The sequence below is a fragment of the Podarcis erhardii genome, assembly GCF_964252035.2.
Source record: "Podarcis erhardii genome assembly, chromosome: 2".
Lineage (NCBI taxonomy): Eukaryota > Metazoa > Chordata > Lepidosauria > Squamata > Lacertidae > Podarcis > Podarcis erhardii.
The window spans coordinates 125,862,861-125,889,390 of NC_138498.1; the positions used below are offsets into that span (position 1 = coordinate 125,862,861).

Here is a 26,530-nt window from a genome sequence, read left to right on the forward strand (position 1 = left end):
TGCTAACCCAGAAATAGTGCTTCAGGTTAAGAACTTTACTTCAGGATGAGAACAGAAATCGTGCTCCGGCGGCGCAGCAGCAGCAGCAGGAGGCCCCATTAGCTAAAGTGGTGCTTCAGGTTAAGAACAGTTTCAGGTTAAGAACGGACCTCTGGGACGAATTAAGCACTAAACCCGAGGTACCACTGTATTCTGACAAGGATTACAAACTCAAATAGAGATTATAAACTCAAACAGAGATTACAAACTCAAACTCATAAGGATATGTATAACACAATAATTCGCTACAGAATCAGAGATAAGAGTTTATGAGTAGAGATAAGTTAATGTTAGTCCATAGTCAGATTTGACATGAAGGTCTTAGTTTCAATCATTGAGCAGAAGTCAGAAGTCAATTATGGATCAGAAACCAGGACAGGGCCCTGTTTCAATGTATTCACCTTCATCAGCTAATTTTTAAGGGGTCATGTAAGTTTTTAAGGGGTAATATAAGTGTGGGTAGATGTGCGAGTAGGGACCACTGCCACTACTGAAATTTATATTGGCCAGAGTTCTTGGTGTGCTTTTTTCTTGGTCTACTACAGCAGCGACAGCAGCAGGGAATGCAGCCTGCCAATCATTTGACTTCACCCACGAAGACGCCCTCCGTTGAGAGACAGATGCCAATCCAGGTCAGCTCTAGCCTTTTTGCTAAACTAGAAACTCTGCCTCCTTTCTTCAACCCTCTGGCCTGTGGGCCACACTCAGCCCCACCCCCAGGATGTTTCTGGCAAGCCCATGATACAGAGGGGGACAGCCCCCCCCCGTTCCCAAGCCCCCTGCCTCTTTCATGCATGTTCGCAGGCCCTCTGTGCGCGCTCAGAGGCTCTGCTGCTCATTGGCATGCAATCCCATAGAAAGGGTCTGGGGAGCAGTTTTGTTGCTCCTACGCCAGAGTCGGGGGGGGGGGAAGAGACTGATAAATTAGTGGAGAGCACACACACACACACATGGAGAGGGGGGAGAGGGAACCCCCCCTCTGGAAAGAGCAGCTTTTATTAAAATCAACATGTTCCAGAAGCAGAGATTCAATTTGGGGTGTGAGTTTAATAACAGAAATAAAATTAATGGGGGGGGGGGAGAGAAGCAGCGAATGAATATGGGCATGCTGAGGGAGGGAGGGGGGAGGCCAAATAGAGAGCAGAGCCATGCATGTGGGTCACCGCCAGCCCCCCCTGACCAGGACACCCCAAGGAGAATGGAGGAGTAAAGAACCAAAGGGATATGGGGGGGGAGCACTGGATTCCTCCCCACCGACCTTGATAAGGTCACAGACGCCTAGGTGGGGGGGGGGATATGAACTGCATCAACCCAGCTCTGCCCCCCCCAAAATAATCATAATTTTATTATTTATATGCCGTCCATCTGATTAGGTTGTCCATGACATTCATAGGGAATCGAGGAGGCAAAAAAATGGGAACATCCTCAGCCTTGGGTTTTTTTGGGGGGGGTTTCCTGGTGTAGAGAGAAACACATGCATGGGGGGGGGGCTCTCTATTGTCCCACCCTCTCTCCCCAAACTCCACACCTCCTTGCATAGATGAGGAACAGGGCCACGTCGAAAGTGCTAAACCAGAAATTTTTTGGGGGGTGAGGGGAGAAAGAGAGGAGCGGGAAAGGGGTTTGCTTAGGCCTCTACCTGGGGGGTGAGAGGGACAAGAATCTAGGAAACCGTATTTTCTGATAACCAATATTGAGGTAAAAACTCGGCCCCTTCCCCCTACAAGCTTAGCATTCCCCAAATACCTTAGAAACCATTTTTTCTTTTTTTTTAAAAAAGCGCCCCTACTTTGGGGGTGAGGGGGCTGTCGGTGGGAGGTTACAGTGCCCCTCCCCACATTCTCTAAAATTAAGTCTGTTGCAGGAATCCTCTTTGGGGTCGGGAGCTGCGCCCCAAAAGCCCCCCGCCTGGCCCCTCACAAGCACTGTTTGTCTCCGTGGGCCTGAGGGAAGACCTCTCCCCAAAAGCCTGCAAAGCTCAGAGGTGGGCAGGGGGGGCTGCGCAGGAGACCCACAGCAGAGAGGGCTGCCCCCCAAACACAGTACCATGCCTTTAAAAACCGCATCCCTTCCCCCCGTCGAGGGAGGGGCAAGGAGGTGCTCCCCCAAAGGTAAACTGCCCCCCAACAGCCCTGGAGTGTGTCTGGGAGATCTGGCCAGAAAGCGACCCCTCCCATGTCCTGAACCACTAAAAATCCATCCGTGGAGGAAGCCAACGTCACCTCACTTGGGGGGCTCTTCTGGAGGCGGTGGGGGTGTGGGGGGGCAGGCGTGTCAGGGGGGGGAAGAGAGGCAGCTGATGGGATGGCCGTTGTCGTGGCGAAGAGAGAGGCGAGTGAGGGGCACCCAGTCCAGCCCCTGCCGCGATCCCCACAAAAGCGCCCCCTTTCTTTCTGTCGGCAGGAGTGACTTGGGCGGAGGAGGAGGAAGAGGGCGGTCAGGACATCTGGTGGGGGGCTTCCAGCATCTCCATGAGGAAGGTGTCGATGGGGGTGTCCCCAATCAGCTTGAAGAAGAAGAGGTGCTCCAGGCACTTCAGCCCGATGGATCGCAGCGCAGGAAGACGCAGGAGCAGCTTGGCAAACCTGGAAGAAGCGGGGAGAGGCGTCAAAGTCCCCGGCTGGCAACGGCAGAACTCCCTGCCACAGGACGCAAGGGGAGCCTCCCTCGGCAGCCACCCTGCCCTCCGCAAAGGCCACTTTCTGGACCTTTCCACGGGAGGGGAGCGAGAATATCCCGGGGGGGGGGGAGAGATGTTATGGAACTGGGATTTAAAATTTACCAGCATGTTACACGCTGAAAGAAAACTATGTGAAAATGATGTACCGTTGGTATTTAACTCCCAGTAAATACCTGCCCACCTAGCAGTTCAAAAGCACGTCAAAGTGCAAGTAGATAAATAGGTACCACTCCAGCAGGAAGGTAAATGGCGTTTCCGTGCGCTGCTCTGGTTCGCCAGAAGCGGCTTTGTCATGCTGGCCACATGACCCAGAAAACTGTGGACAACACCAGCTCCCTTGGCCTATGGAGCAAGATGAGCGCCGCAACTCCAGAGTCGTCCGCAACTGGACTTAACGGTCAGGGGTACCTTTACTTAGCCTTTAAATTAGCAAAAATGCTTAAAACGGGGTCAAATGTATGTTGGAAATGTAAGGAAAAAGAAGGCAACTTTTATCACATGTGGTGGACATGTAAGGTAGTAAAATAATTTTGGGAAATGATATATAATGAATTTTAACTTTTTCTAAAACCCCCCGAAGCTTTTCTTTTAGGAATCCTAGGTGCTGAAATGACAAATGAGCATAAAAGACTATTTATGTATGTGACCACAGCTGCACGGATGTTACTGGCCGAGATGGGAAGAAGATAAAGTTGCTACCAGAGAAGAATGGCAGGTAAAGTTGATGGATTATGCCAAATTGGCAAAAAATGACCGGAAGAATAAGAAATCAGGAAGGCCAAAATTTCAAACAAGGAATGGGAGGAAATTTATAATTTATCTCAAAAACCATTGTAATCAACACTGTTAGCAGGACTGGAATAACACTTGCGGCATAATGGTGAACTTTGGACATAATGGAGATGTAAAATATTTGTTGTTTAGTCGTGTCCGACTCTTTATGACCCCATGGACTAGAGCACGCCAGAATATTTGGATTATAATAAAAAATACAAGAGGGAATTATTAACAATAGGACCCACTAAGGGAGGAGGGAAGTCCAGGAGATTCCCTGGAATTTTGTTTTTTTGTATTGGGTTAAGGTAAAGGGACCCCTGACCATTAGGTCCAGTCATGGCCGACTCTGGGGCTGCGGCGCTCATCTCGCTTTATTGGCTGAGGGAGCCAGCGTACAGCTTCCGGGTCATGTGGCCAGCAGGACTAAGCCGCTTCTGGCGAACCAGAGCAGCACACGGAAACGCCGTTTACCTTCCCGCCAGAGCAGTACCTATTTATCTACTTGCACTCTGACGTGCTTTTGAACTGCTAGATTGGCAGAAGCAGGGACCAAGCAATGAGAGCTCACCCCGTCGTGGGGATTCGAACCGCCGACCTTCTGATCAGCAAGTCCTAGGCTCTGTGGTTTAACCCACAGTGCCACCCATGTCTCTATGTATTGGGTATGTGATTGTAAAATTTGATGTGAAAACCGAATAATAAATACCCCAGGGGGCTTTGCCACAGTCGCTGTCTGCGGGGCCTTCCCAGCGCAGCCCCCCACCCCAAATCCCCGCCTGCCCGTACCTGCCCTGTTGCTCAGGATACTTCTGTTTGCAGTAGGACTCGAGGGAGGCGTAGACCTTCTCCCGCAACAGCTCCACCTCTCCGGGGTTGGAGAGACCCTTCGCATCTGCCGGAGAGGGAGAGGGAGGCGCTCAGGAAAGGAGAGGGAATCAAGACCCTCCCCGGGTGCGGGCCTCCCCTGCTGCCCCAGGCCCCTCCTCTGCCGCTCACCTGGATTGAAGAGGATGATGGCCCTCAGGCAGCCCAGCTCTGTCTTGTCCATGCGCATGTCTCGCATCTTAGACACCAGCTCTGTCAGCACCCTGGTGGGACGGAGGGAGGGCGGGGGGGGGGTCAGCAGCAGGAGAGAAAAGCCCCACCTACCCACCCCAATTGAGGGCGGCCGTCGCCCCCCTCCCGCCCGGGCGGGCACCTGTCAAAGATGGCCCCCACGCCGGCGCTGTGGGCGCTGTTGCGATGCACGTGGAGGCCGGTGGCCAGAAGGATGCCGTCTTTCACGGAAATTGAGCGGTGGGAGAAGGAGGCAATGAGCAGCTCGTTCCAGCCTGGAGAGAGAAAGGAAGGGGGCGTTAATAATACTACTAACAATAATGATAATAATCATAATTTTTATTTATACCCTGCTCCTCAGGGCAGCTAACAACCCATAAAAACAAGATTCAAATACAGCATTAAAACATTAAAAACATTGAAATGCATTAAAACGCAGCCTCGCTTCAAGGGAAAATCAAGCCAAAATCGTTTTTTGGGGGATGGAAATGTCAAGTCTTCACCAAGGCCAACTATCCAGAGTGGTCCTACGTGGGCCAGAAAAAAAGCCAGGAAATGGCGGGGGATTCGCCTAATTCAGGGGTGTCCAACCGGTTGACTGCGACCAGCAGGTCGATCCCCAGGTGACCCCGTGGTTGATCGTGGGATCCTTATCGCTCACATTGTTTAGAATCATGTCTCTGCCCCCTCACTCTTTCCCAGAGTCGCGTTTAGTGGGCGTTCCTTTCTTCTCTTCTGTAGCATTGTGTTCGCCTGTTTGTGGCAATTTACTGCAATTCTTCACACTTACTGTTTTTTAAAAAAACCCAACAACTTTGGGACCCCCCCCCCAAAAAGTCAATAACTTTGGGAAGCCGCCCCCTAAGACAAGGTCAACAACTCTGACCTGCTCCCCTAAAAGAAGCTTGACAACTCTGAACTCCCCCCAAAATAATGGGTAGATCACTGCCTTCTTTTTCTGGGAGTAGATCGCAGTCTCTTGGATCATCCCTGGGGATATAAGATGCTTTTACTGTACCACACACTTAGTAAGTTTGGGGAGAAAGTGCTGGAATATATCAACAAGACGGAAAAAGATTTTCAGTATTCTTTCCAACTACACAGTGGAACCTCGATTGACTGGAAGACCGTTCGACTACCAAAATGTCCGATAACTGAGGCGCAATTGCTGGTCAGCAAAATCCATTGAAAAAAAATGGAGAAACGCGCCTTGGAAGCCGTTCGACTTCTGAGGCATGCTTGGAAAATGGAAGCATTCACTTTGGGGATGTTGGCGTTTGAAAGTCAAAAAGTTTGACTTCCAAAGTGTTCGACAACCGAGGTTCCACTGTATGGAAACTGACAACGTGGGACAGAAAAAAGGGATTCTCTGTTCCCTAATATGCAGCATTTATCAACCATAGGGCCTCCCAGTATATTCCAAAGGGGCCACACGTGAAATTATATAAATTATGCAATAATAAAAATTAAAAATAAAACATGTTCTGTTTACAAAGAGAATAGCTCCTGCCTTCTGGCGGTTCCCTCCCTGCGAGAAGCCAAGCTACAGGGCCTTCTGGGTAGTGGCGCTTGCCCTGTGGAACGCCCTCCCACCAGGTGTCAAACAACTATCTTTTTTCCTTTCCCCTGTGCTTTAATGCTGTATTTTAATCTTGTTTTTAAAGTTGCATTTCAATCAAAATGTTTTTATTATTGGTTATCAGCCGCCCTGAGCCGGGTCTTGGCTGGGGAGGGCGGGGTATAAATAAAATTTATTATTATTATTACTTGACATTTTACATCTGAAGGCAGCCCTGTTCAGGGAAGTTTTTGACGTGTGACATTTTAATGTATTTTTAATCTTTGTTGGAAGCTGCCCAGAGTGGCTGGGGAAGCCCAGCCAGATGGGCGGGGTATGAATAATAAATTATAATACAGTGGTGCCTCGCAAGATGAAAAGAATCCATTCTGCGAGTCTCTTTGTCTAGCGGTTTTTTCGTCTTGAGAAGCAAGCCTATTGACGGCTTAGCGGATTAGCGCTATTAGCGGTTTAGCGGCTTATCGGCTTAGAAAAAGGGGGGGGGGAGGAAAAAAACCCCACAGGAACTCGCAAGACATTTTCGTCTTGCGAAGCAAGCCCATAAGAAATTCGTTTTGCGAAGCACCTCCAAAACGGAAAACTCTTTCGTCTAGCGGGTTTTCCGTCTTGTGAGGCATTCGTCTTGCGGGGCACCATGTAACTCTTAACCACAGAGCCTAGGGCTTGCCAATCGGAAGGTTTTTATTATATGGTAGGATGGGGGTGGGGCAACAGGAAGGAAACAAGGCCAGAAAAAGGTTGAGAAACACTGCCCTAACGGTGGCAAGAGAGACTGAAAAGGATGAAGGGGAAGAATAGGAGTGCAATTCGCCTTCACCCAGGGCATGGCAGCTTATGGAGGCAGACTCTATTTGGATAAAATGCAGTGGCATTTGGCATGGTTGCCCACAGAGGGTTCCTGGCGACTCCCCACTCACCCGCCCGCAGCAGGATGACCTGGTCGTCGAGGGGCAGCTCCGAGAAGTGGGGGATTCGCTTGGCCCACTCCACCAGGGTGAAGAGCTGCTTGTCGGCCGCCTGGCAGATGTTGGTGACGGGGTCGTTGGGCTGCAGGGGCAGAGAGAGGGAGGAGGCCGGGACGGTGGGCGGGCAGGTTTCTGTCAGGATAAACGCCACCCCCCCAAAAAAAGACACCCCTGCTGTGCAAGAGACTGGGACCCCCGACCCACCCTTGCTCGGCCCCTCACACCCACTCCTCGACCCAGCTGGACACCACTCCATGCCCTTCCAGCCCCCCAGTCCTGCACCCTATTCATTAGGTTTAAACACGGCCCTTCACCACAAGAGCTCAGAGGCCAGCCTGAAAGCAGCACTTGAACCCAAGACCAGCGTCCTCCTGTGGCTTCCAGCAGATGGGTTCCAGGCGTGTTTGCTGCCGCCGACGGTGGAGGCCGAGCACGGCCTTTGGGGCCCCCTCCAAAGTCAACCCAAATCTGGCGGCAGGCAACCCTCTCCCGCTGCAGCAATGAGTTCCGCAGCTGAACAACGCACTGCCAAAGTATTCCCGGGGGACCAGCTGCCCCCCCCCGCCCACAACCGACACAGCAGAGGCAGCAAGCCCCCCCCTGCCCCCCACCGCGCCTCATTTCCCTCTCCCCCCAGCGGGTATTTACCTCGTTGACGTCAAACGTCCGGGGCGAGCGTTCTGATCCCGCAGCACCACCACCCCAACTCACCGAGCTGCCCCCCGTGGCGCCGCTTCCCTCGACCCCCTGGTCGGATTTCTGCTCCACGGCCAGCTCCGCCTCCAGGATCTTCTCCACCGGCATGTCCTCGTTGGCCCCGCCCCCGGCCAGGTCCCCCTCCCCGTCCTTGTCCTTGCCGCGCTGTCGCTCCTCCTGCACCGCTGTGGGGGACCCCGGGAGAGCGGGGGGGAGAGAGAGAGAGAGAGAGGCGGGGGTGAGGGACGAGACGAGGGCAGGTCCCAATCCCCCCCCCCAGGAAAGCAGAAAGAGAAGGGAGAGGGGAAAGTCGAGGAATCACCCCAAGCACAGACTTCATCCCTCTCTCTCTCTCTGCCTCTGGGTCAAACCCGTCGGCTGAGAGAGAGAAGGGGATTCTGGGTAGGCGGGACGGGAGGCGCCAACACCAAGGAGGCCCGGTGGGGCGAGGCAACGCGACCCCCGCCACTGCTCCCCCCGAACCCAAAGGGAGCACGGGCGGGGGTCCCTGCCGAGGGGGAAGGGGTAGAGGACGAACACAGAGATCAACCGCTGCCGCCACTGGGCTGTTGGAACTGCTACCCCTGGGCTGCCTGGACCGCTCCCCCCCCCCCGTTCCCCCCCCAACCCGGTACCCTGCGGGGGTTTGGTTTCACGGCTCCCGTCAACCTCTGGGTTGCGCTGGCCAGAGTTCGAATCCAACCAAATCTGGATGATGGTGATTTGAGGGACGGACGGCTCTCTCCCCAGCTACCTCAGGGACCTATGCTGTTCCTCTATGCCCTGGAGCCCAGCGCTGCCTCAGATGGTGGGCTGCAGCTGCCTGGGGGCTCCCACATCTGCCCTCCTTCTCCTTGACCTTCTGCAGTCAAAGCAGCCGCCCGCTAGCGCAAGACAGGAGTAGGAGCAGTGAGAGAAAGGAGGGTGGGCAACTGGTTCACTGCACAAGCCCTCACTCAAGGAAGCCACCCTCTGGCTAAGAGGCACCAGCAAGCGCTATGATCTGGCAGGCGTCGATCGTAGAACAGGAAGGGACCCCGGGGGCCATCGAGCCCAACCCTCCGCAATGCCAGAATCGCAGCTAAAACAACACGGCAGAAGAGTCAACTCATGAGAAGGTGGCGCTGAGCCGCCCAGGAATGGGCACAGCACTTTTGGTCAGTCCCGTGTCCAGATCTGGGCATCCCAGTTAAAGAAGTGAGGGGGCAGCTAAAGCCGCAGAGGACAGAATTGGGATTCAAAATGACCTTAACAGATTGGAGAATTGGGCCCAAGCTAACAGAATGCATTTCAACAGGGACAAACGTCAGGCTGTGCACTTAGGAAGGGGGAAGCAGACCCACAAATAGAGGATGGGGGACACCTGGCTGACTAGCAGTACACGTCAGGAGGATCTAGGGGTCTTGGTGGACCACAAGCTGAACTTGAGTCCACAGGGTGATGCAGCAGCAAAAAAAGCTAATGCGATTCTAGGCTGCATCAAGTCTCGTGTCCAGATCAAGGCAAGTGATAGTATCACTCTATTCTGCCTTACTCAGACCACACTTGGCATACAGTGTCCAGTTCTGGGCACCACAATTCAAGAAGGGAGACCAAGAGGATCAAGGATCTAAAAACTAAGCCTTATGAGGAAGGGTTGAAGAAGCTGAGTATGTTCAGCCTGGAGAAGAGGAGACTGAGAGAAGACATGAGAGCCTTCTTCAATTTTCTTAAGGGCTGTCACATGAAGGAGGGAGCGTGCTTGTTTCCTCCTGCTCTGGAAGGGAGGACTTGAACCCGTGGCTTCAAGGAGATTCTGACTAAACGTCAGGAAGAATATTCTGAGAGAAGGAGCTGTTGTACTGCGGGACGGCCTCCCTCGGGAGATGGGAGGTTCTTAAGGAGAGGCTGGGTGGCCATCTTTCAAGCTGCGATTCCGGCAAGGTGGCGGGTTGGTCTAGATGATCCCCTGGGATCCCTTTCCCGCTCCATGAATCGACGAGGAAGCCGGTTCCCTCCCTGCGGCCCTGCAGCCCCCCTGCCTGCCTGCCTGCCCCTGGGAGGCCCCTCCCCCTGCTGCAGCCCCCCTGCCGCCCCCTCCCTCCCTCCCGCTACCTTCGCGCTTCATGCCGGTGGCCAGGCATTTCTGGTAGCGGCAGTACTGGCAGCGGTTGCGCTGGCGCTTGTCCACGATGCAGTCCTTGTTGTCGCGGCAGGTGTAGCTGAGGTCCTTCCGGATGGTCCGCTTGAAGAAACCTTTGCAGCCCTCGCAGCTGTAGACCCCGTAGTGCTTCCCTGGAGGGAGGGCGCCGGACGGACGGGGTGAGCGGGGGCAGCAAGGGGGTGGAAGAGGAGGAGGAGGAAGGGCCAGCTCCTCACCCACACACCCACCCTCCCCACCCCCAGGACACCTCCAACGCCCTTGGCCTCCCCACCCAAGCCAGAACCCAGGCTCAGCCCATATTGCAGGGTCACAGAACTGTATACGGGGGGGAGGCACCCAGGTCCTCGCCCTAAAATGCAGGAATTTCCTTGGTTTCAAAATCTCCCCCACCTTATCTCTCCCCGCCCCCCGTTCCCTAAAGCATCAACCCAAAAGCAGCCCTTGGCCAACCATTCCTTCTTCCTTAAATATGCCGCAAATCCAAGACTGTATTAAAGGTAAAGGTAAAGGTAAAGGTAAAGGTAAAGGTAAAGGTAAAGGGCCCCCTGACCGTTAGGTCCAGTCGCAGCCGACTCTGGGGTTGCAGTGCTCATCTCACTTTATTAGCCAAGGGAGCCGGCGTACAGCTTCCGGGTCATGTGGCCAGCAGGACTAAGCCTCTTCTGGCAAACCAGAGCAGCGCATGGAAACGCCATTTACCTTCCCGCCGGAGAAGGACCTATTTATCTACTTGCACTTTGACATGCTTTTTAACTGCTAGGTTGGCAGGAGCAGGGACCGAACAACGGGAGCTCACCCCATCGTCAGGATTCGAACTGCTGACCTTCTGATCGGCGAGTCCTAGGCTCTGTGGTTTAACCCACAGCGCCACCCGCGTCCCTAAGACTGTATTGCATCCCCCAACCAGCTTTGCCTAATTTGGAGACTGGGAGGCAGCAGGGTTAGAATACACCCAACCCTCCTTGTTTTCATCTGGCGGGACCTCACCTGGATCCAGTCTCTGTGCAGAGCCCAGAGTGACAAAATATCTCCCTCCATGACTGTGGGGACACAGAGAGAGACCAGCCCCTTCCTTGCCACCCCAAACACTAAGGAGTCTTTGCATTATAATTATTATTATTCTTTTGCTAGCCCTCAAGTGGAAATGCAGGGGCTGCTCCTGCCCTCTCTCTCAACTCCCCATCTTCCCCGTCCAAACAAGCCAGAGACTTCTCCCCCGCTCCCCGCTGCCTCGAGCCCTGACCCCACCCAAGCCAGAACTGACCGCCCTGCCCCAAGCGCCCCCCCCCCCGAGACACCAACTCCGCCGACTGGGGCTCCTGTGAGGTCCGCACGCACACCTGACGACCGGTCACCGCAGATGGCGCAGAGCCTCTTCCCGGGCATGATGGCTCCGTGGGGGTGGCCGGCCACCACCCGCATGCCCAGCGGGGGCTTCACGTCGTCTGAGCTGCTGACCGAGTGGAGTCCCGACAGGTTGACCGTGGAGTTGATCTGCGGAAGGGCCAGAGAGGGCGCTCAGTCGCACGGCCTGAAGACTGGCCTGACCGTTCACTCAAGGAGCAGCAATCGGGATGTAAAGTGCTGAACAACTTAGGTCTCACAACCCGCCGAATCGACTCCCCCCAATGCACCTTAGTTCTTAGTCTATAATAATTTATAATAATAATAATAGTTTATTATTTATACCCAGCCACTCTGGGCAGCTTCCAACAGAACACTAAAATATTAAACATTAAAGGCTTCCCTAAAGAGGGCTGCCTTCAGATGTCTTCTGAAAGTCTGGTAGTTGTTCTTGTCTTTGACATCTGCTGGGAGAGCGTTCCACAGGGCGGGTGCCACCACCGAGAAGGCCCTCTGCCTGGTTCCCTGTAACTTGTTATTCTAGTTTATTGACAGTCTGAAAGTATTGCTGTCAATTTCCTTTGGCGAGAATTTTGTTGTTACTTCTTTCTTGTAAGTCGCTTTGAGGCTTGATTGGGTTTTTTGTTTTTTTACAATCAAGCAGGATATGTGAACGAGAGGAAATGAAATAATTTTTCGTTTTATTACTGACATATTGAATTCCTTGTTTGCATTTTCTGCCATGGCACTCCAAAGCAACTTACAACCCCATAGTAAAATAAAAGTGAAAAATAAAAGTCAAAGGCCTGGTTGGAGAGGAATGTCTGTCCCCTCGGGAGCCTGAAAACGTGTAACGAAACTGCCAGGTGAGCCTCCCTGGGAAGAGTGTTCTGCAATGGGAAGCCACCACTGAAAAGGCCCCGTTCTCACACTACCACCCTCCTGCCTATCCATCTGCCTCCATTTAATTCTATTAACGTTGTTTTTAATGACAGTTTTCCTTTTTCCTAGGCTGTTAGCTGCTCCTACTTCATCCGTAAGCTGCCTTGATTCCCATCAGGGAAAAAGGCAGGGTATAAATAAATATTATAACAACAACAGCCATGCTTTGTAGGTCAAAAACAGCACTTTGACTTGGGCCCAGGAACTAAGTGGTCACCAAGTTTATTTACTTGTTCTTCTGTTTATTTATTTTTCATTAGAATTTGTATACTGCGCTCCATCTGTAGCTCTCAGGGAAGCCCACAGCATACAATTGTAATTTAAAACACACACAAATAATAATAAAAACAATGATAGGGGTGGAGAGGCTCCTTCAGATATACAGGACCGAGGCTCTTTAGGGTCCTAAAAGTCAGCACCAACACTTTGAATTGTGCTCAGAAATGTACTGGGAGCCAATCATGGCGCAGAAGGCATAGATCTTGGCTCCCAGCCCGTTTGCTCCCCTTCACCCAGCTCCCAGAGGGGGGCGGCGGTGAGCAGTCTTACCTGGGGGCTGCTAACAGGTCCGTAGCCGATGGAGGGTGTCGCCGGGAGTCCCGGGGACCCCATGGAGGAGCTGATGACAGGGAAGGGAGAGCCCAGACCGCTGATGGAGGTGGTCATGGCGGAGCCAATCATGGAAGGGTGCAGGGGAGCCGAGGGCTCTGGCAGAGGGGACGCTCCGGTGCCTCGCAGCGGTGGGGAAGAACTGAGAGAAGAGCTATCCGGACTCCGGCAGCCTGGAAGGGGAGAGAGAGCGTTAAAGGTGACTCTCACCCCTCTGTGCTCGTGAAGACACACACCGGAGAGAGACCCAAGTCTGAAATGAGCCCCCGCAGCCTCCACCCCTTCCGCCGTTTCCCCAGAACTGCTCACTCCGGATATTTTGCAACCCTGCAAGAGGCGCCACGAGACTCAAGGGCTTCCTGGCCGCCCGCCTCTGGTGGGGAAGGAACCCAGGAGACCGGCACCCAGGCGCCTTCCCTCCCTCCTGTGCACAGTCAGAAGCTGGCGCTCAGAGAGAGCCAAGGAACCCAAACGTTGGGAAGTTTAGAACAGATTGATTCTTTTTATGGAACCTCCAGTCCCAGAGGCAGCCTATCTTGATTCCTAGCTTCTCAACGCCCCCCTTGGCCTGATCCTGCAGCAGACTCCTCTTACATTCTTATGTTCTACTCTCTTCACAAACAGCTTCCCAACCATCAAGCGAGAGGTGAGCAAATCCTGCGGGGATAAAAGCCCCCACGTTGGGCACAAGACTCCTGCATTGCAGCAGGTTGGACTAAATGACACCCCAGGGTCCCTTCCCGCTCCACCATTCTATTGTTCTATGCTTCTTCACATGGCCTGCTCTGAGTAACCGCAGAAGCTCGGTGGGAGAGGGAGCTGGTGGATTGAGCAACGGCCACTTCCTCCTTCCTTCAAAACAAGCTGCCACTTCAGGATCATTCCCACACAACTTGCGCACCCCCACGCAGCTTCCTCCCCACGGCAGGGCCCGTCTGCCCCGGACTCTGCCCTCTTCTTGTTCCTAGTAGTGCGACTCACGCAACACGTTGGCGATTAATATACACAGAACAATAATTATACATACTTTATCAACCTTCTGAGAAAAATACAAAAATAACATTACACAAAGCCACAAAGACTTGCGAACTACCCAGCCTAAAATGAACTTGTAATGTCAGGTTTCAATAGATTTTTCAAATGCTTAACTCGGTTTTTTAGATAAGTTCATGAAGATACCAACAAAAGGTAAATTTGGTGATATCCACAATACCGAGAGATGCTAGTAGAGTTGTAAATAGAGACAGGCCGCTGTTCTGTACTACAAAATTTTGATTTTATGTATAATGAATATGTATTTTTGATTTATTTGATCATTTAGAAGTGCATTAAGCTATTTCTAATAAGATTTGGTTTGAATTATTATCAGTGAATATCAATATACGTATCAAGACTTTGAGATTAGACCACTGAAGAAGCCCGGAAAACTATCTTGGGAGTGTGCTACCTGCAAGCCCCAGTTAAAGGGCCCCATCGGGGGTGAACAGCAGCCTTTTGATTACTTGGACTGCCAGGACGAAACAGCTGCAAAACCCTTCTTGTTCCTGGCAGGAGAGCACACGAACCCCAGCCCTTCTGCCAGGAGCCACCTGCGCAGCAGACAGTCTCCAAGTGTCCTGTGGTGGTGAGTTCCAGGGGGCCCAGGATCTCCTGCCCCTCACAGGGATCGGCACAAAGTTGTTCAGAGCAAGGTGTGTGTTCCTCTTTTGAAAGCCCTCCCTGCTTTGGGGAGCATGGGCGGAAGGAAATGGGGTTGGGCTGCTTTGAGGCAGCCCAGGTCCTGAGACGGGGAACTGGGGTCTGGCCGGGCAGAGCAGCCATCGGGAGCTTCTCTGGAGGCCACTCAGACCAGAAGGACATCAGCAGAGGCTGGCCGCTAGACCAGGCCGGCCCATCTATCTTGCCCAGCCTCCTGTTCTCACAATGGCTGATCAGACGCCCCAATGGGGAACCAGCCAGCGCCTCTCCCCTCCTGAGGGTTCCAGCAATCAGTATTGGATCACAATGTTCACAACTCACAGATAATTGCCAAATGGCACCTTAAATCTAGGTTGCCACAATGGAATGTCCAGGCACCTTTTATTTTTCCCCAACGAGGTTTGTTGTTTTTATTATTCATTTCATTTACAGTGGTACCTCGGGTTAAGTACTTAATTCGTCCCGGAAGTCCGTTCTTAACCTGAAACTGTTCTTAACCTGAAGCACCACTTTAGCTAATGGGAGTCTCCCGCTGCCGCCGTAGCCCGATTTCTGTTCTTATCCTGAATCAAAGTTCTTAACCTGAAGCACTATTTCTGGGTTAGCGGAGTCTGTAACCTGAAGCGTATGTAACCCGAGGTACCACTGCATTTACATTCAAAAGAACAAATCTCAAAGGTGGCTTGCAGCACGTTCACACATCAGACAAAAACCATCCAGGATAAAACTAATTCAATCTTCCAAAGGAAATGTTTCAGATCCTTCTCTAAGTGACAATTGGCTTTCTTCATATTTATTTATCTACTTAATTTACATAGCTGCCCCACAGCAGAAGGACTCTAGGAAGCCAGTGGGGGGAAACGGTGAGTGTCAGGTGAGGGCCTGGCTTGTGGGGTGAACTTGGGCCAGTCACAACCTCTTTCCCCACCTCGCAGGGTCGTTGTAGGGAATAAGGGTGTACCATGTACTCCGTGGAGAAGAGAGTGGGATATAAATGTAGTAACTACACCCCACTGTCTTCCAAGAATACTTTGAAATATAAACTGATATAGAAATGAATTGAAGGGGGAAAATAGCGCCTAGACAATCGCTTGTGTGGCAACCAAAACCTAAGTTTAAAGGTGCCATTTTGGCGATCAGCTTATACACCTGAGCTTCTAACACTGGTGTTAGGGTGACTGAACTCTCCCCCCACCTTCTACGTACGCACACCTCCCCACACAATCTCAGTTTGGGTTTTGTTGCTTCTCTGGTGGCAGAAAGGACCGTGGGCTGCAGTTAAATCTTGCCTCAGGGACCCTGGGATGTTGGTGCAACATCAAACTGCCTGGGAGAGCTCAAGGGGTGGGGAGCAGAGGCCCACCATGGCCAGATCCTGCTCCTCCAGCATCTTCTGCAGCCCAAAAGGAGGGGCAAGGCGAGGGAGAGAGCTTCCCTAATCCCACTCGAAAGGGGGTTGGGCTAGATGATCCTCTGGGTCCCTTCCAAGGCTGCAATTCTAGGATTCTTGTTTTTAAGCCAGGGAAGTGAGGAGGAGGAGGAGGAGGAAAACTGCACCGCTTGGGTCTCTGCCTAATGCTGCTGCTGCTGCTTCTCTTAGTTGCAACCCTTGTGCAGACAGGGCGGGAGTCTTAGAAGATATCTGAAGGCAGCCCTGTTTAGGGAAGCTTTTAACGTTTAATAGGTTATTGCATTTTAATATTCTGTTGGAAGCTGCCCAGAGTGGCTGGGCAAACCCAGCCAGATGGGTGGGGTATAAATAAATCATCATCATCATCATCATCATCATTATTATTATTATTATTATTATTGCCAGAAGCAGCAGCAGCAGCAGCAGGACTTCCCAAATCATTACTATTATTGTCGTTATTAATTACATCTCGCGCTTCACCCGGAGATCACAGGCAAACAACGGAAAGGCAAAATGCACAATAATACAGAAGGGGAAAACAGAATCAAAGCAAAGCCTTATTATTCTCTGCACACGCGAACGCGGCGCCCCAAATCACAGCAGATGCCGCCCCCCCCTAATCTCCTGAGAAGACTCCCCCCCCTTCTGTTTTTGTGAGGCTAATCACGTGCCCGTGGGGGGAGGGGAGGGGAGGGGCGGGGGCCCCCCTTTACCTGCTCCGGCCCGTCCCGGGTCTGCCATGGCTGCTCCGCGGGCGGATCCCGAGGGAGGCCGCCACCCCGACCCCGCCGCCGCCGCCGCCGCCGCCAGGGGCTCCGGGCCTCGTCCCGACGCCGCCTCCCCCCCCCTCCTCCCTGGGCCTACCCACAATGCCCCTGGCGCGCAGGCCCAGGCGCCCCCGCCGCCCCTGCCTCGGCCTCCGCTGGGCCTCTCCGCCGGGCGCTGCCCGCCCCGCAGCCGCCCTCGCACCCACCATGCACCGCGGGGCCGCCGCCGCCGCCGCCGCCTCTTCCTCCTCCTCCTCCTCCTCCTCCCGGGCGAAGGGGCCTCGGGGACAGGGCCAGACTCCCAGCAGGCACCGCGCGAGGCCAGGAGAGGGGGTTACCCGGCAGGCACCGCGCGAGAGGCGGAAGAGAGAGGGGGGGGCCGCGCTCCGCTCGCCCGACAGGCGCCGGGCCAGCCTCCCACAATGCACCGGGGGCCTCCCGGATGCGAGGCGTTTCCCGGCAGGCGCCGCGGCCCCAGAAAGGGGGCGGGGCGGGAGGGGAGAAGGGGCGGGGCCTCTCGCATTATAATACAATCTCATCATATATCCTATAGAAACATTTGAATTATATCATATTATTTTATACGCACATGTATGCATATTATATAACGCACTCATATATCTATAGATATATCTATAGATATATAGATATATAGATATATAATATATGTGCATGCAGAAGTGTAATATAATACGTATATAATAACCTATTTGAAGCCGGTTTCTCAGAACGGCGACGCCTCACTCTGCCCTTAACAATCATGGCGCCCCTGGTCCGCCGAAACGGCCGTTAAACCCCAAGCGGTCGCCATCTTTGTTGAGGGCAGGGTCCGTCGCCACCGGCGGCCGCCATTTCCCCCCCCCCGTCCCTCCAGTTATCGCGGGAGGGAGGAAAGAAAGGAGGTGCGCGGCCGCCATTTTTGTCGCGGGCAGAAACGCTCCGTGGGCGCCATCACAGGGATGGGCAAAGGGGGGTATTATTACCACTTTTTTTGAATGGAGGGAGGGTGGAGTTCCCGCGATGTTTGGGGCTTGGTGGGCGGGGCTCTGCTGCCACGTCAGGCTTCAGGCAGGAGATAGCGGATCCGGAGAGAGCCGGGTGAGAATCCTGCTCGCGGGGGGGCGGGAGGGATTACCGGGGGGGGGGTTTTCCTCGTGGCCCATAGGGGGTGGGGGGCCTGGGGTGGGTGGGGGTCCCTTTGGGAAGCTCCCCCCCCCGTTTGGGGGGCGGGAGGGCCAGCTTCCGTGTCTGCAGAGGGACCCCCCCTCCATGGACCCCCTCCCTCCCTTCCTCGCGAGGGGGTGGACTAGATGCCCCCTGGGGTCCCTCCCCCCTCGCAGTCTTTCCCTCCCCTCCCTGAACGAGGACCCCCCCTCCCCCAGTCTCCCTGCGCTTGGGGGTCCCTTTTCTTTGCTGCCCCCTCCCTCTCCTGCCCCCCGTCACGTGTTTCCCCCTCTCCTTCCTCCCTGAAAAGCCAGCCCTGGGGCGGAAAACGCAGCCGCCCCCTCCCTGGGGGGCAGGAAAGAGGGGCTGGGCTGAGGGTCCCAAGCCAGGGCATGGCTGCGGGACAAGCATCCTTCGCAGGCTCTCCTGCGCCTGGGTCTCATCCTGCAAAGCATCTTGAAAAGATCTGAGTTTTTGACATGGGGGGGGGCAGAGAGATGCGAGTAGACCGGCTGCTTGAGCCCCCCCCCCCCCGTGTGGGTCAGTGTCGTTCCTTAAAACAAGCTGCCCAAACAGAAAGTCTAGTTGCCCTTTTGGGGGCAAGGGGGCTCTAAACTCTTGTTTTTCAAATGACGAACTGTGATTGAATCTCCGTTAAGTATCTGGCTGGTTTAGACGACAACCTGAAGATCTTTGAGAACTTAAGAGGAGGAAAGTCGCTCAATCCAGGAACAGTCAATTTTGTCCTCTTTTTCTTAATGGTTACACGAATCATTCACAACATAGGAATATTATTCCCAGCAATGAGCGGGGGGGGGGGAGGATGGTAAGAGAAGACGAGCGACCACAATTAGCTATGACGTCCTTCGCTCCTCCCACTCGGGGTGCACAGAAAAAGCCATTTGGTTCCAGAAATCCATTCTGATTGTGCAGTTAAAGTATAATGGATAGAATTCTACAGGATGAGGTCTGAGTGCATGAAAACAGACCAGATCCAAGAATCCCCAAATGCTGGATATGTTAGGTAGCATCCTGGCACCCGGGCATCTTCACATGGTTGCCGGCGGCCGAAAGCCAGGGGCAAAATGCACCTGGCACCTGGCTAATTTCGAAGGCTGGTGTGGTTATGCAACCCTTGACCTTCCTTCTCCCCACAGATCCGGCGCCATGGCTGCTAGCAGGTTGTTCGCGAGCCCCCAGCCCACAGACGTGGCCACTGCCGTGGTGCTCTGCTTGGCGCTGCTGTGGGGCGCCTCCGCGCAGCACGAGGGCTTTCACGGCCACGCTCACGAGGACTTCCACCACGGCCACAGCCACGCTCACGGCCATGGCCACACGCACGAGGATATCTGGCATGGCCACGCACATGACGACGGCCACACGCACGAGCATATCTGGCACGGCCACGATGACGGCCACGGGCACACTCACGAGGGTATCTGGCACGGCCACGCTCACGAGGACCACCACGGACACAGCCACTCGCACGGGGGCCACTCGCATGACGGCTTGCACCATGGGCACTCGCACGAGGATTTTCACCACGGACACAGCCATGGGCATGAGGGCCACCACCATGGTCATGGCCATCTCCACGACGGTCCTCACCACCACAGCAACTCGCACGAGTCTCCTGCTGGCGGCCCCAGCAAGGCCCAGTCCTTCCCTGGGAACGAGAAGCCTCTGCCAAGGAGGGAGAAATTGGAGCCGCTGCAGTTGTGGACTTACGTGAGTGGCTTCGAGCATCAAGACAACCCAGGGTCTTCCTGGATCCCTTTCCCCGGGCTCTGGGTGGGACGGGGGTCTTTTGCTCTTTCTAGGGACAGGAGACACCAGCAGCGCTTTCCCCTCTGCGTTGTCTTGGAAGCAAGTTCCACATATCCAGTGGGGTTTCTTTCCTCATAAGTGCCTTTAGCAGGTACAGAGAGCCTCCATCGTGTGGATGGTGAATTCTGTGCCATCCCTTTTGCCCATTTTTTATTATCCAACATTATCTCCCTGTATGCCCCACGGAGGACCTCAAGGTCCATAAATAGCAACACCCTAGAGGTCCCGGGCCCTAAGGAAGTCAGATTAGCCTCAACCAGAGACATGGCCTTTTCAGCACTGGCCCCGGCCTGGTGGAATGCTCTGCCTCATGAGACCTGGGCCCTGCAGGATCTGATTTCTTTCCGCAGGGCCTGTAAGACAGAGCTGTTCCACCTGGCCTTTGGCTTGGAGTCAATTTGATTCCCTTCCCCTCTTTCCTTTTTCCTTTCTCCTTCCATGATGGAACTCCTATTTGGGGACTTCCCTGGCTTTTTTCTGGCCCATGTAGGACCAGTCTGGATAGTTAGCCTTGGTGAAGACCTGATGTTTTCATCCCCCAAAAAGTTTTTGAGTTTCCACTGAAATGAGGCTGCATTTTAATGTTTTGATGTTGTATTATAATCAATTTTTTAAAATATATATAGGGTTTTAGTCTTCCTGAGCCCAGTCTTGGCTGGGGAGGGCGGGGTATAAATAAAATATAATATTATTATTTTCTTTTTTCAGTCTGCAAAAGAGACCCCCAGCCTTGGCAGGGGGCCCTTGCGAGTCCTGTATTGCAGCGGCTTGGGCTGGCTGGCTCAACAACTCTGGGGCTGGGCCAAGGGGCCCCTGCTGGCTGTGGGGGTGACCCTCTCTTTCTCTCCCCCCACCCGTAGGCCATTGGCGCCACTCTCCTCATCAGCGCTGCCCCGTACTTCATCCTCTTCCTCATCCCGGTGGAGTCCAACACCTCCCAGCACCAAGCCCTCCTCAAACTGCTGCTCAGCTTCGCCTCGGGGGGGCTTCTGGGAGACGCCTTCCTCCACCTCATCCCTCACGCGCTGGGTGAGTTGAAGGGCAGCCCCCTGGACCTGTCCCTCCACCCTGCCTCTTGTTTGGGCTGGATAGCCTCTTCCCTTCCCTCCTCTCATCCGAGTGAGCTGCGATTCCGGTGGGTTGGACTACATGGCCCTCAGAGGTCCCTTTTACTCACCTGTTCCTTCTCCCCTCCAGAGCCGCACTCCCACCACGCGGAAGGCGCAGGACACAGCCACGTGAAGCCGGAATCCCACGGGCATTCTCACCAGGGTAAGAACTCGGCGCTGGGGGGGGGGGAGCTTTTTGCACTACAATTCCCAGCAGCCCTAGGGAGCCCAAAGCAGCATCCATGGATGATGGGTGTTGTAGCCCAGTGACATCTGGGGAGCTCAGGTGGAGAAAGGCTGAGTCATCGCAGGAGAGGGCAAACATTTATTCATTTGTGATACAGTATGATTCAATAATCTTCATTGTCATTGTCCCATACAGAACAACGAAACTGAAAAAATCTATATTGGACATTCAAAAACCGACAAGCCTGCTATCCCAGCCTGGTTGACCCCCTAAAAACTCTGATACCCCATAATTAAATACAATATTCTCCCACAAAGACTAACTTACACTGCGTTTAAAACCAGAATTGCATTTAGGTAGAAACTGTTTCTCAGGCGGCTAGTCCCAGTCTTTATAACCCTGGACCTTCTTCCAGAAGGCAGAAGCTGAAAGAGATAGTTTCCGGGGTGTGCACTATCCTGCGCTATCTCTGCAGGTAGTTTAGTAGTTTGCCTGGACAATTTGCACTCCACTCTTGGGCGAATACGTGCCACACCTGAGCTCAATTGAAACAAGACAGTCTTGCAGTTTAAAGGATGGATGGTGGTCAATAGATTGAGGTTGAATCCTGACAAGACAGATGTACTGTTTTGGGGGGACAGGGCGGGTGGGGGTGGAGGACTCCCTGGTCCTGAATGGGGCAACCGTGCCCCTGAAGGACTAGGTGCACAGTCTGGGAGTCATTTTGGACTCACAGCTGTCCATGGAGGCGCAGGTCAATTCTGTGTCCAGGGCTGCTGTCTACCAGCTCCACCTGGTACGCAGGATGAGACCCTCCCTGCCCGCAGACTGTCTGGCCAGAGTGGTGCATGCTCTGGTTATCTCCCGCTTGGACTACTGCAATGTGCTCTACATGTGGCTACCTTTGAAGGTGACCCAGAAACTACAAAGAATCCGGAATAGGAGCGGCTGCCGAGACCACATAACACCGGTCCTGAGAGATCTGCATTGGCTCCCAGTACGTTTCCGAGCACAATTCAAAGTGTTGGTGCTGACCTTTAAAGCCCTAAACGGCCACCTCCATCATTCAGCCTGGACACTGAGATGTCCAGCTCCGAGGGCCTTCTGGCGGTTCCCTCCCTGCGAGAAGCCAAGTTACAGGGAACCAGGCAGAGGGCCTTCTCGGTGGTGGTGCCCGCCCTGTGGAACGCCCTCCCACCAGATATCCATGAAATCAACTTTCCTTTTCAACTGTATTTTTATTGCGATGTTTCAGTAACAACAACAGCAACTTTCTAATTATTATTAAATAATTATTTATACCCCGTCCATCTGACCTGGTTTCCCTAACCACTCTGAGTGGCTTCTATTACATATAAGCATTAAAAACTTCCCTATCCAGGGCTGCCTATGGATGTCTTCTAAAATACACAATAAAAACTGGAGAAGAGAGATCAGAAACAAACCAAGAGAAAAGTAAAAAAGGAATGAAAAAAATACTTTTCAAAGACGTTTGAAGGCAGCGCTATTTATGGAGGTTTTTAAGCTCTGAGGTTTCATGGTGTTTTTATAAAATTTTGCTGTAAGCTGCCCAGAGCAGCTGGGGCAGCCCATTCAGATGGGTGGGATATAAGTAATACAATTATTGTCATTATTATTAAAATAGAAACCAGGGGCAAGGGCCTGATCCTTCTGCAGTCTCTTTTTTCTCATCATCTTCTGCTCATCCCCCCCCCCCCCCGGCCTCCTTCCAGGTTCTGAGCACCAGCACATGATGTCGGTGGGCCTCTGGGTCCTGGGGGGCATCGTGGCCTTCCTGGTGGTGGAGAAGTTTGTTCGGCACGTCAAAGGAGGCCACGGACACCACGGACACAGCCACGGTGGGTGCGGCCAAAGCCCCAGGGCCAAATCTGCCCCCTGCGCAAGTTCCTCGTTTATTCGGTTCCTTGTTCGATGTATACACCGCCCTTTGTCCAAGGATCTCGGGGCGACGGGCAAGATAAACTTGCAAAAGGATGAAGGAATTTGGGGAAATGATCTACAACGAGCGAAAAAAAAAACATTTTAATTAACCTTTCCCCAAAACCCGGCAGCCTTTCTCGTGGGGATTATGGGTGTGGAAATACCGAAAGATTTAAGGAGATTATTTAAGTATGGCAGCGAGAATGTTGTTAGCCCTGTGTGGGAAAGGAGAGAACATACCGACAAAATTGGAGGGGCAGGCAATACTGTTAGAATATGCCGAGATGGAACCATGTAGATCAAAAATTCAACAGAGAATGGGACAATTATATCTAAAAGATCACTGTAAATATCTAAAAGATCACGGTAAACATGTAAAATCATTGGCAGGCTTTGAATGATTCCTGCAACATGTCCTAATCCTTGGATGCGTTGGATAATTGTAAAATAGATTATGTTTAATATGCAGTCAGTATAGAAACAGGTTGAGGAGGAGGGAAGTTACAATATGGGAACAATTTACCATATTTCCAGCTTTTCTGTTCTACTTTGTTTATCTACATTATCAACGGAGAGTTGCAGCTGTGATTCATTGCATGAAATTAATAAAGATTAATTGAGGTGGGGGGAGATAAACTTGTTGCCGTGGCTTCATCTGTTGGTGGGCAGGGGGTGTCTTCCTGGCCCCCCTAAAACTTTCCTTTCTTCCTCCCCAGTTCCCAAAGCCAAGAGCAGCGACGACGAGGCAGAGAAAGAGCCTTTGCGGGGAAAGACGGAGAAAACCACAGCCCCCTCCCAGGGGAAGCAGAAGCCCCCCGACTCTGGTGAGGTGGTGCATTTGGGCGAGCCATGGATTTTTTTGGGGGGAGCGATTGGGCTTTTCTAAAATGTGGGGTCCAGGGACACAGCCCCCCAACTGACTTTCTCTTCTCTCTCCTCTTCTTGTCTCCCCCCCCCCCCAGCCATGCGTGTGTCTGGCTACCTGAACCTGGCCGCCGACTTCGCCCACAACTTTACGGACGGGCTGGCGCTGGGGGCGTCCTTCCTGGCGGGGGGCACGGTCGGGGCCGTCACCACCCTGACGGTCCTGCTCCACGAGGTGCCCCACGAGGTGGGCGACTTCGCAATCCTTGTCCAGTCCGGCTGCAGCAAGAAGAAGGTAACGGATCTCCCTGGCGGGGAAGGGTTGATATACTTATATAACAATAATAATAATTTATTATTTATACCCCACCCACCTGGCTGGGCTTCCCCAGCCACTCTGGGTGGCTTCCAACAAAATATTAAAATACAAACATTAAAAGCTTGCCTAAACAGGGCTGCCTTCAGATGTCTTCTAAAAGTCTGGTAGTTGTTGTTCTCTTTGACATCTGGTGGGAAGGCGTTCCACAGGGCGGGAGCCACCACCGAGAAGGCCCTCTACCTGGTTCCCTGTAACTTGGCTTCTCGCAGGGAGGGAACCGCCAGAAATCCCTCAGCGCTGGGCAGATAGGGTCTCAGCCTGCATACCAGATGGAGCTGGTATGCAGGCCGAGACCCTATGGAGCTGGTAGACATCTGCCTTGGACACAGAATTGACCTGCACCTCCATGGACAGCTGTGAGTCCAAAATGATCACTCCCAGTCACCAGTCCAGCTGCTGCATTCTGGATTAGTTGTGGTTTCCGGGTCAACTTCAAAGGTAGCTCCACGTAGAGCATATTGCAGTAGTCCAAGCGGGAGATAACTAGAGTATGCACCACACTGGCCAGACAGTCTGTGCGTAGATAGGGTCTCATCCTGCGTACCAGATGGAGCCGGTAAACAGCTGCCCTGGACACATAATTGACCTGTGCCTCCATGGACAGCTGTGAATCCAAAATGACTCCCAGGCCGCGCACCTGGTCCTTCAGGGGCACAGTTACCCCATTCAGGACCAGAGAGCTCCCCACACCCGCCCGCTCCCTGTCCCCCCCAAAAACAGTCCTTCTGTCTTGTCAGGATTCAACCTCAATCTGTTAGCCGCCATCCATCCTCCAACGGCCTCCAGACACTCACACAGGACTTTCACCACCTTCACCGGTTCTGATTTGAAAGAGAGGTAGAGAGGTTGAGCCTCCTTAGAGAGGGGCAGTCTACCTCTGAGCACGAGATCCTGGGCAAGAAGAGCCTTGGGTGAGACTGTCCTCCTCTTTTCCCCTCCGCCAGGCGATGAAGCTTCAGCTGGTGACGGCGCTGGGCGCCCTGGCGGGCACCGTCTGCTCGCTGCTGGCGGAAGGCGTGGGCGAGGCGGCCACGGCCTGGATCCTGCCCTTCACGGCCGGCGGCTTCATCTACGTGGCCACCGTCTCGGTCATCCCCGAGCTGCTGCAGGACTCGGGGCCGGTGCAGTCGCTCCTGGAGGTGCTGGGACTGGTCGGCGGAGTCGCCATGATGGTCTTCATCGCCCAGTACGAGTAGAGCGGGGAGGGGGAGGGGGCCAGGCGCCCGTTTGGGGCAGCGGAGGCGGGACCAAGGAGAAACGGACAGCCCGGCCCCCCACTCCCTCTCCAGCTCCATCTGGGGTCCAGACATTTCAGTTGATGCAGCACACGTCCCTTCCTCCAGGGGGCGCTGTGTTGGTGCTGCAGGAAGAGGAAGTGGAGAAAAAACGACCAGTCTGGGACTTCCCGGGAGGCCAGCTCTTCTGCTCCGCTTGGAGATAGCAAAATGCCCTTTTTTATAGGGCATGGGGTGGGGGGTAGGAAGAGAATTTTAGGGTTCTCGTGTGTGTGTTTGCGTGCCCGTCCTCTTGGCCCCGAATTGTTGGGGTTGGGGGCTCGGAAGCAAGGACCAGGAACCTGGGGGACCAGGGTGTGTGGGATATGGGGGAGCCATGATTTGGGGAGGTTGTGGGTCAGGAGAAATCATGCTTTTTTTGCTGGAGGAGCACAGTTGCTGGCAGCCAATAATGGAATAATTTGGCGCAGCTCTGAAGGGGGGAGCTGAGGGTGTGACCCCCCCTCTGCCTCCCAAAAGGGAACCAAACTGCGCCCCATAGGAGAATTTTCCAAGGGGATCTTTAGAAAAGCGTTTCTGCTACTGTAAAATACGACTCCTGGAAGTCTGTTCTCGCGGCCGAAGCCGGGGCAGAAATCCTGATTTATACTCCAAGGAAACGGTGTGGGGGTTTAGGAACGGACTTTCCGTGTACACGTCATTTATATATATTTCTTTTTGTCTCTTTCTTTTTGCAATTTCTTTTGTAGGGTGGAGGGGTCTTACTTTGGGGCGACGGTTGTGCCAGGGAGAAATGTGTAAAGGACAGGAATAGTGGCGCCTGCAATTAAAACTGACTTCTGCCCTGGAAAAAGGGGGAAAGGCGTTGTGTATAGTTCCTGGACTTGGTCATCAGGGGGTGATGGAGGTGGAGGTTCCCCAAGGCCACTGGGAAGCCCAGGCACTGTGAACTACAACTCCCATCATCCTGCTCTGGGCTAATCTTGCTCAGGCCGACAGAACACAATTGCTTTCCTGCTTTGCAGCGGGTTGGGCTAGATGACCCACAGGGTCCCTCCCATTCCTACCACCCTGTCATTCCTCACCAGCCCCTGAACATCTCGACCAGGGAGCCATCG

The 26,530-nt window shown here is 53.4% G+C and overlaps 2 protein-coding genes across 4 annotated transcripts; one reads left to right on the forward strand and one right to left on the reverse strand.

Moving 5' to 3' along the window:
• Window positions 1-2,337: 2,337 nt before the first annotated feature.
• On the reverse strand, window positions 2,338-16,815 carry RXRB (retinoid X receptor beta). Of its 2 annotated transcripts, none has more exons than XM_081849306.1 (10): window positions 16,653-16,815; window positions 12,771-13,003; window positions 11,276-11,429; window positions 9,887-10,066; window positions 7,808-7,977; window positions 7,049-7,178; window positions 4,695-4,827; window positions 4,493-4,584; window positions 4,283-4,388; window positions 2,338-2,624 (listed from the first exon to the last, which is right to left on the reverse strand). In XM_081849306.1, the coding sequence occupies exons 1-10, from the start codon at window positions 16,678-16,680 to the stop codon at window positions 2,477-2,479; spliced, it is 1,374 nt and encodes a 457-aa protein (XP_081705432.1). In that variant the 5' UTR covers window positions 16,681-16,815; the 3' UTR covers window positions 2,338-2,476. The 2 variants fall into 2 exon arrangements, with proteins under 2 accessions (XP_081705432.1, XP_081705431.1); XM_081849305.1 differs by having other exon boundaries at window positions 7,745-7,977.
• An 873-nt stretch (window positions 16,816-17,688) lies between these two features.
• Window positions 17,689-26,265, forward strand: SLC39A7 (solute carrier family 39 member 7). Of its 2 annotated transcripts, XM_081849244.1 has the most exons (8): window positions 17,689-17,804; window positions 19,028-19,598; window positions 20,558-20,726; window positions 20,895-20,969; window positions 22,727-22,852; window positions 23,651-23,758; window positions 23,897-24,093; window positions 25,122-26,265. In XM_081849244.1, exons 2-8 carry the CDS (start codon window positions 19,038-19,040, stop codon window positions 25,371-25,373), a joined length of 1,488 nt encoding a protein of 495 aa, XP_081705370.1. In that variant the 5' UTR covers window positions 17,689-17,804; window positions 19,028-19,037; the 3' UTR covers window positions 25,374-26,265. The 2 variants fall into 2 exon arrangements, with proteins under 2 accessions (XP_081705370.1, XP_081705369.1); XM_081849243.1 differs by lacking the exon at window positions 17,689-17,804 and having other exon boundaries at window positions 18,864-19,598.
• The last annotated feature ends 265 nt before the right edge of the window (window positions 26,266-26,530 follow it).

Excerpts from the sequence above, each read along its gene's own strand:
- SLC39A7 (XM_081849243.1), top strand. The coding sequence starts at position 18,879 with ATGCTGGATATGTTAGGTAGCATCCTGGCACCCGGGCATCTTCACATG. Across the intron at positions 23,759-23,896 it reads GCAGAAGCCCCCCGACTCTG|CCATGCGTGTGTCTGGCTAC; the intron begins GTGAGGTGGTGC and ends CCCCCCCCCCAG. Across the intron at positions 24,094-25,121 it reads CCGGCTGCAGCAAGAAGAAG|GCGATGAAGCTTCAGCTGGT; the intron begins GTAACGGATCTC and ends CCCCTCCGCCAG.
- RXRB (XM_081849305.1), bottom strand. The coding sequence starts at position 16,680 with ATGGCAGACCCGGGACGGGCCGGAGCAG. Across the intron at positions 11,430-12,770 it reads GACCTGTTAGCAGCCCCCAG|ATCAACTCCACGGTCAACCT; the intron begins GTAAGACTGCTC and ends GCCCTTCCGCAG. Across the intron at positions 4,389-4,492 it reads CATCATCCTCTTCAATCCAG|ATGCGAAGGGTCTCTCCAAC; the intron begins GTGAGCGGCAGA and ends CCTCTCCGGCAG.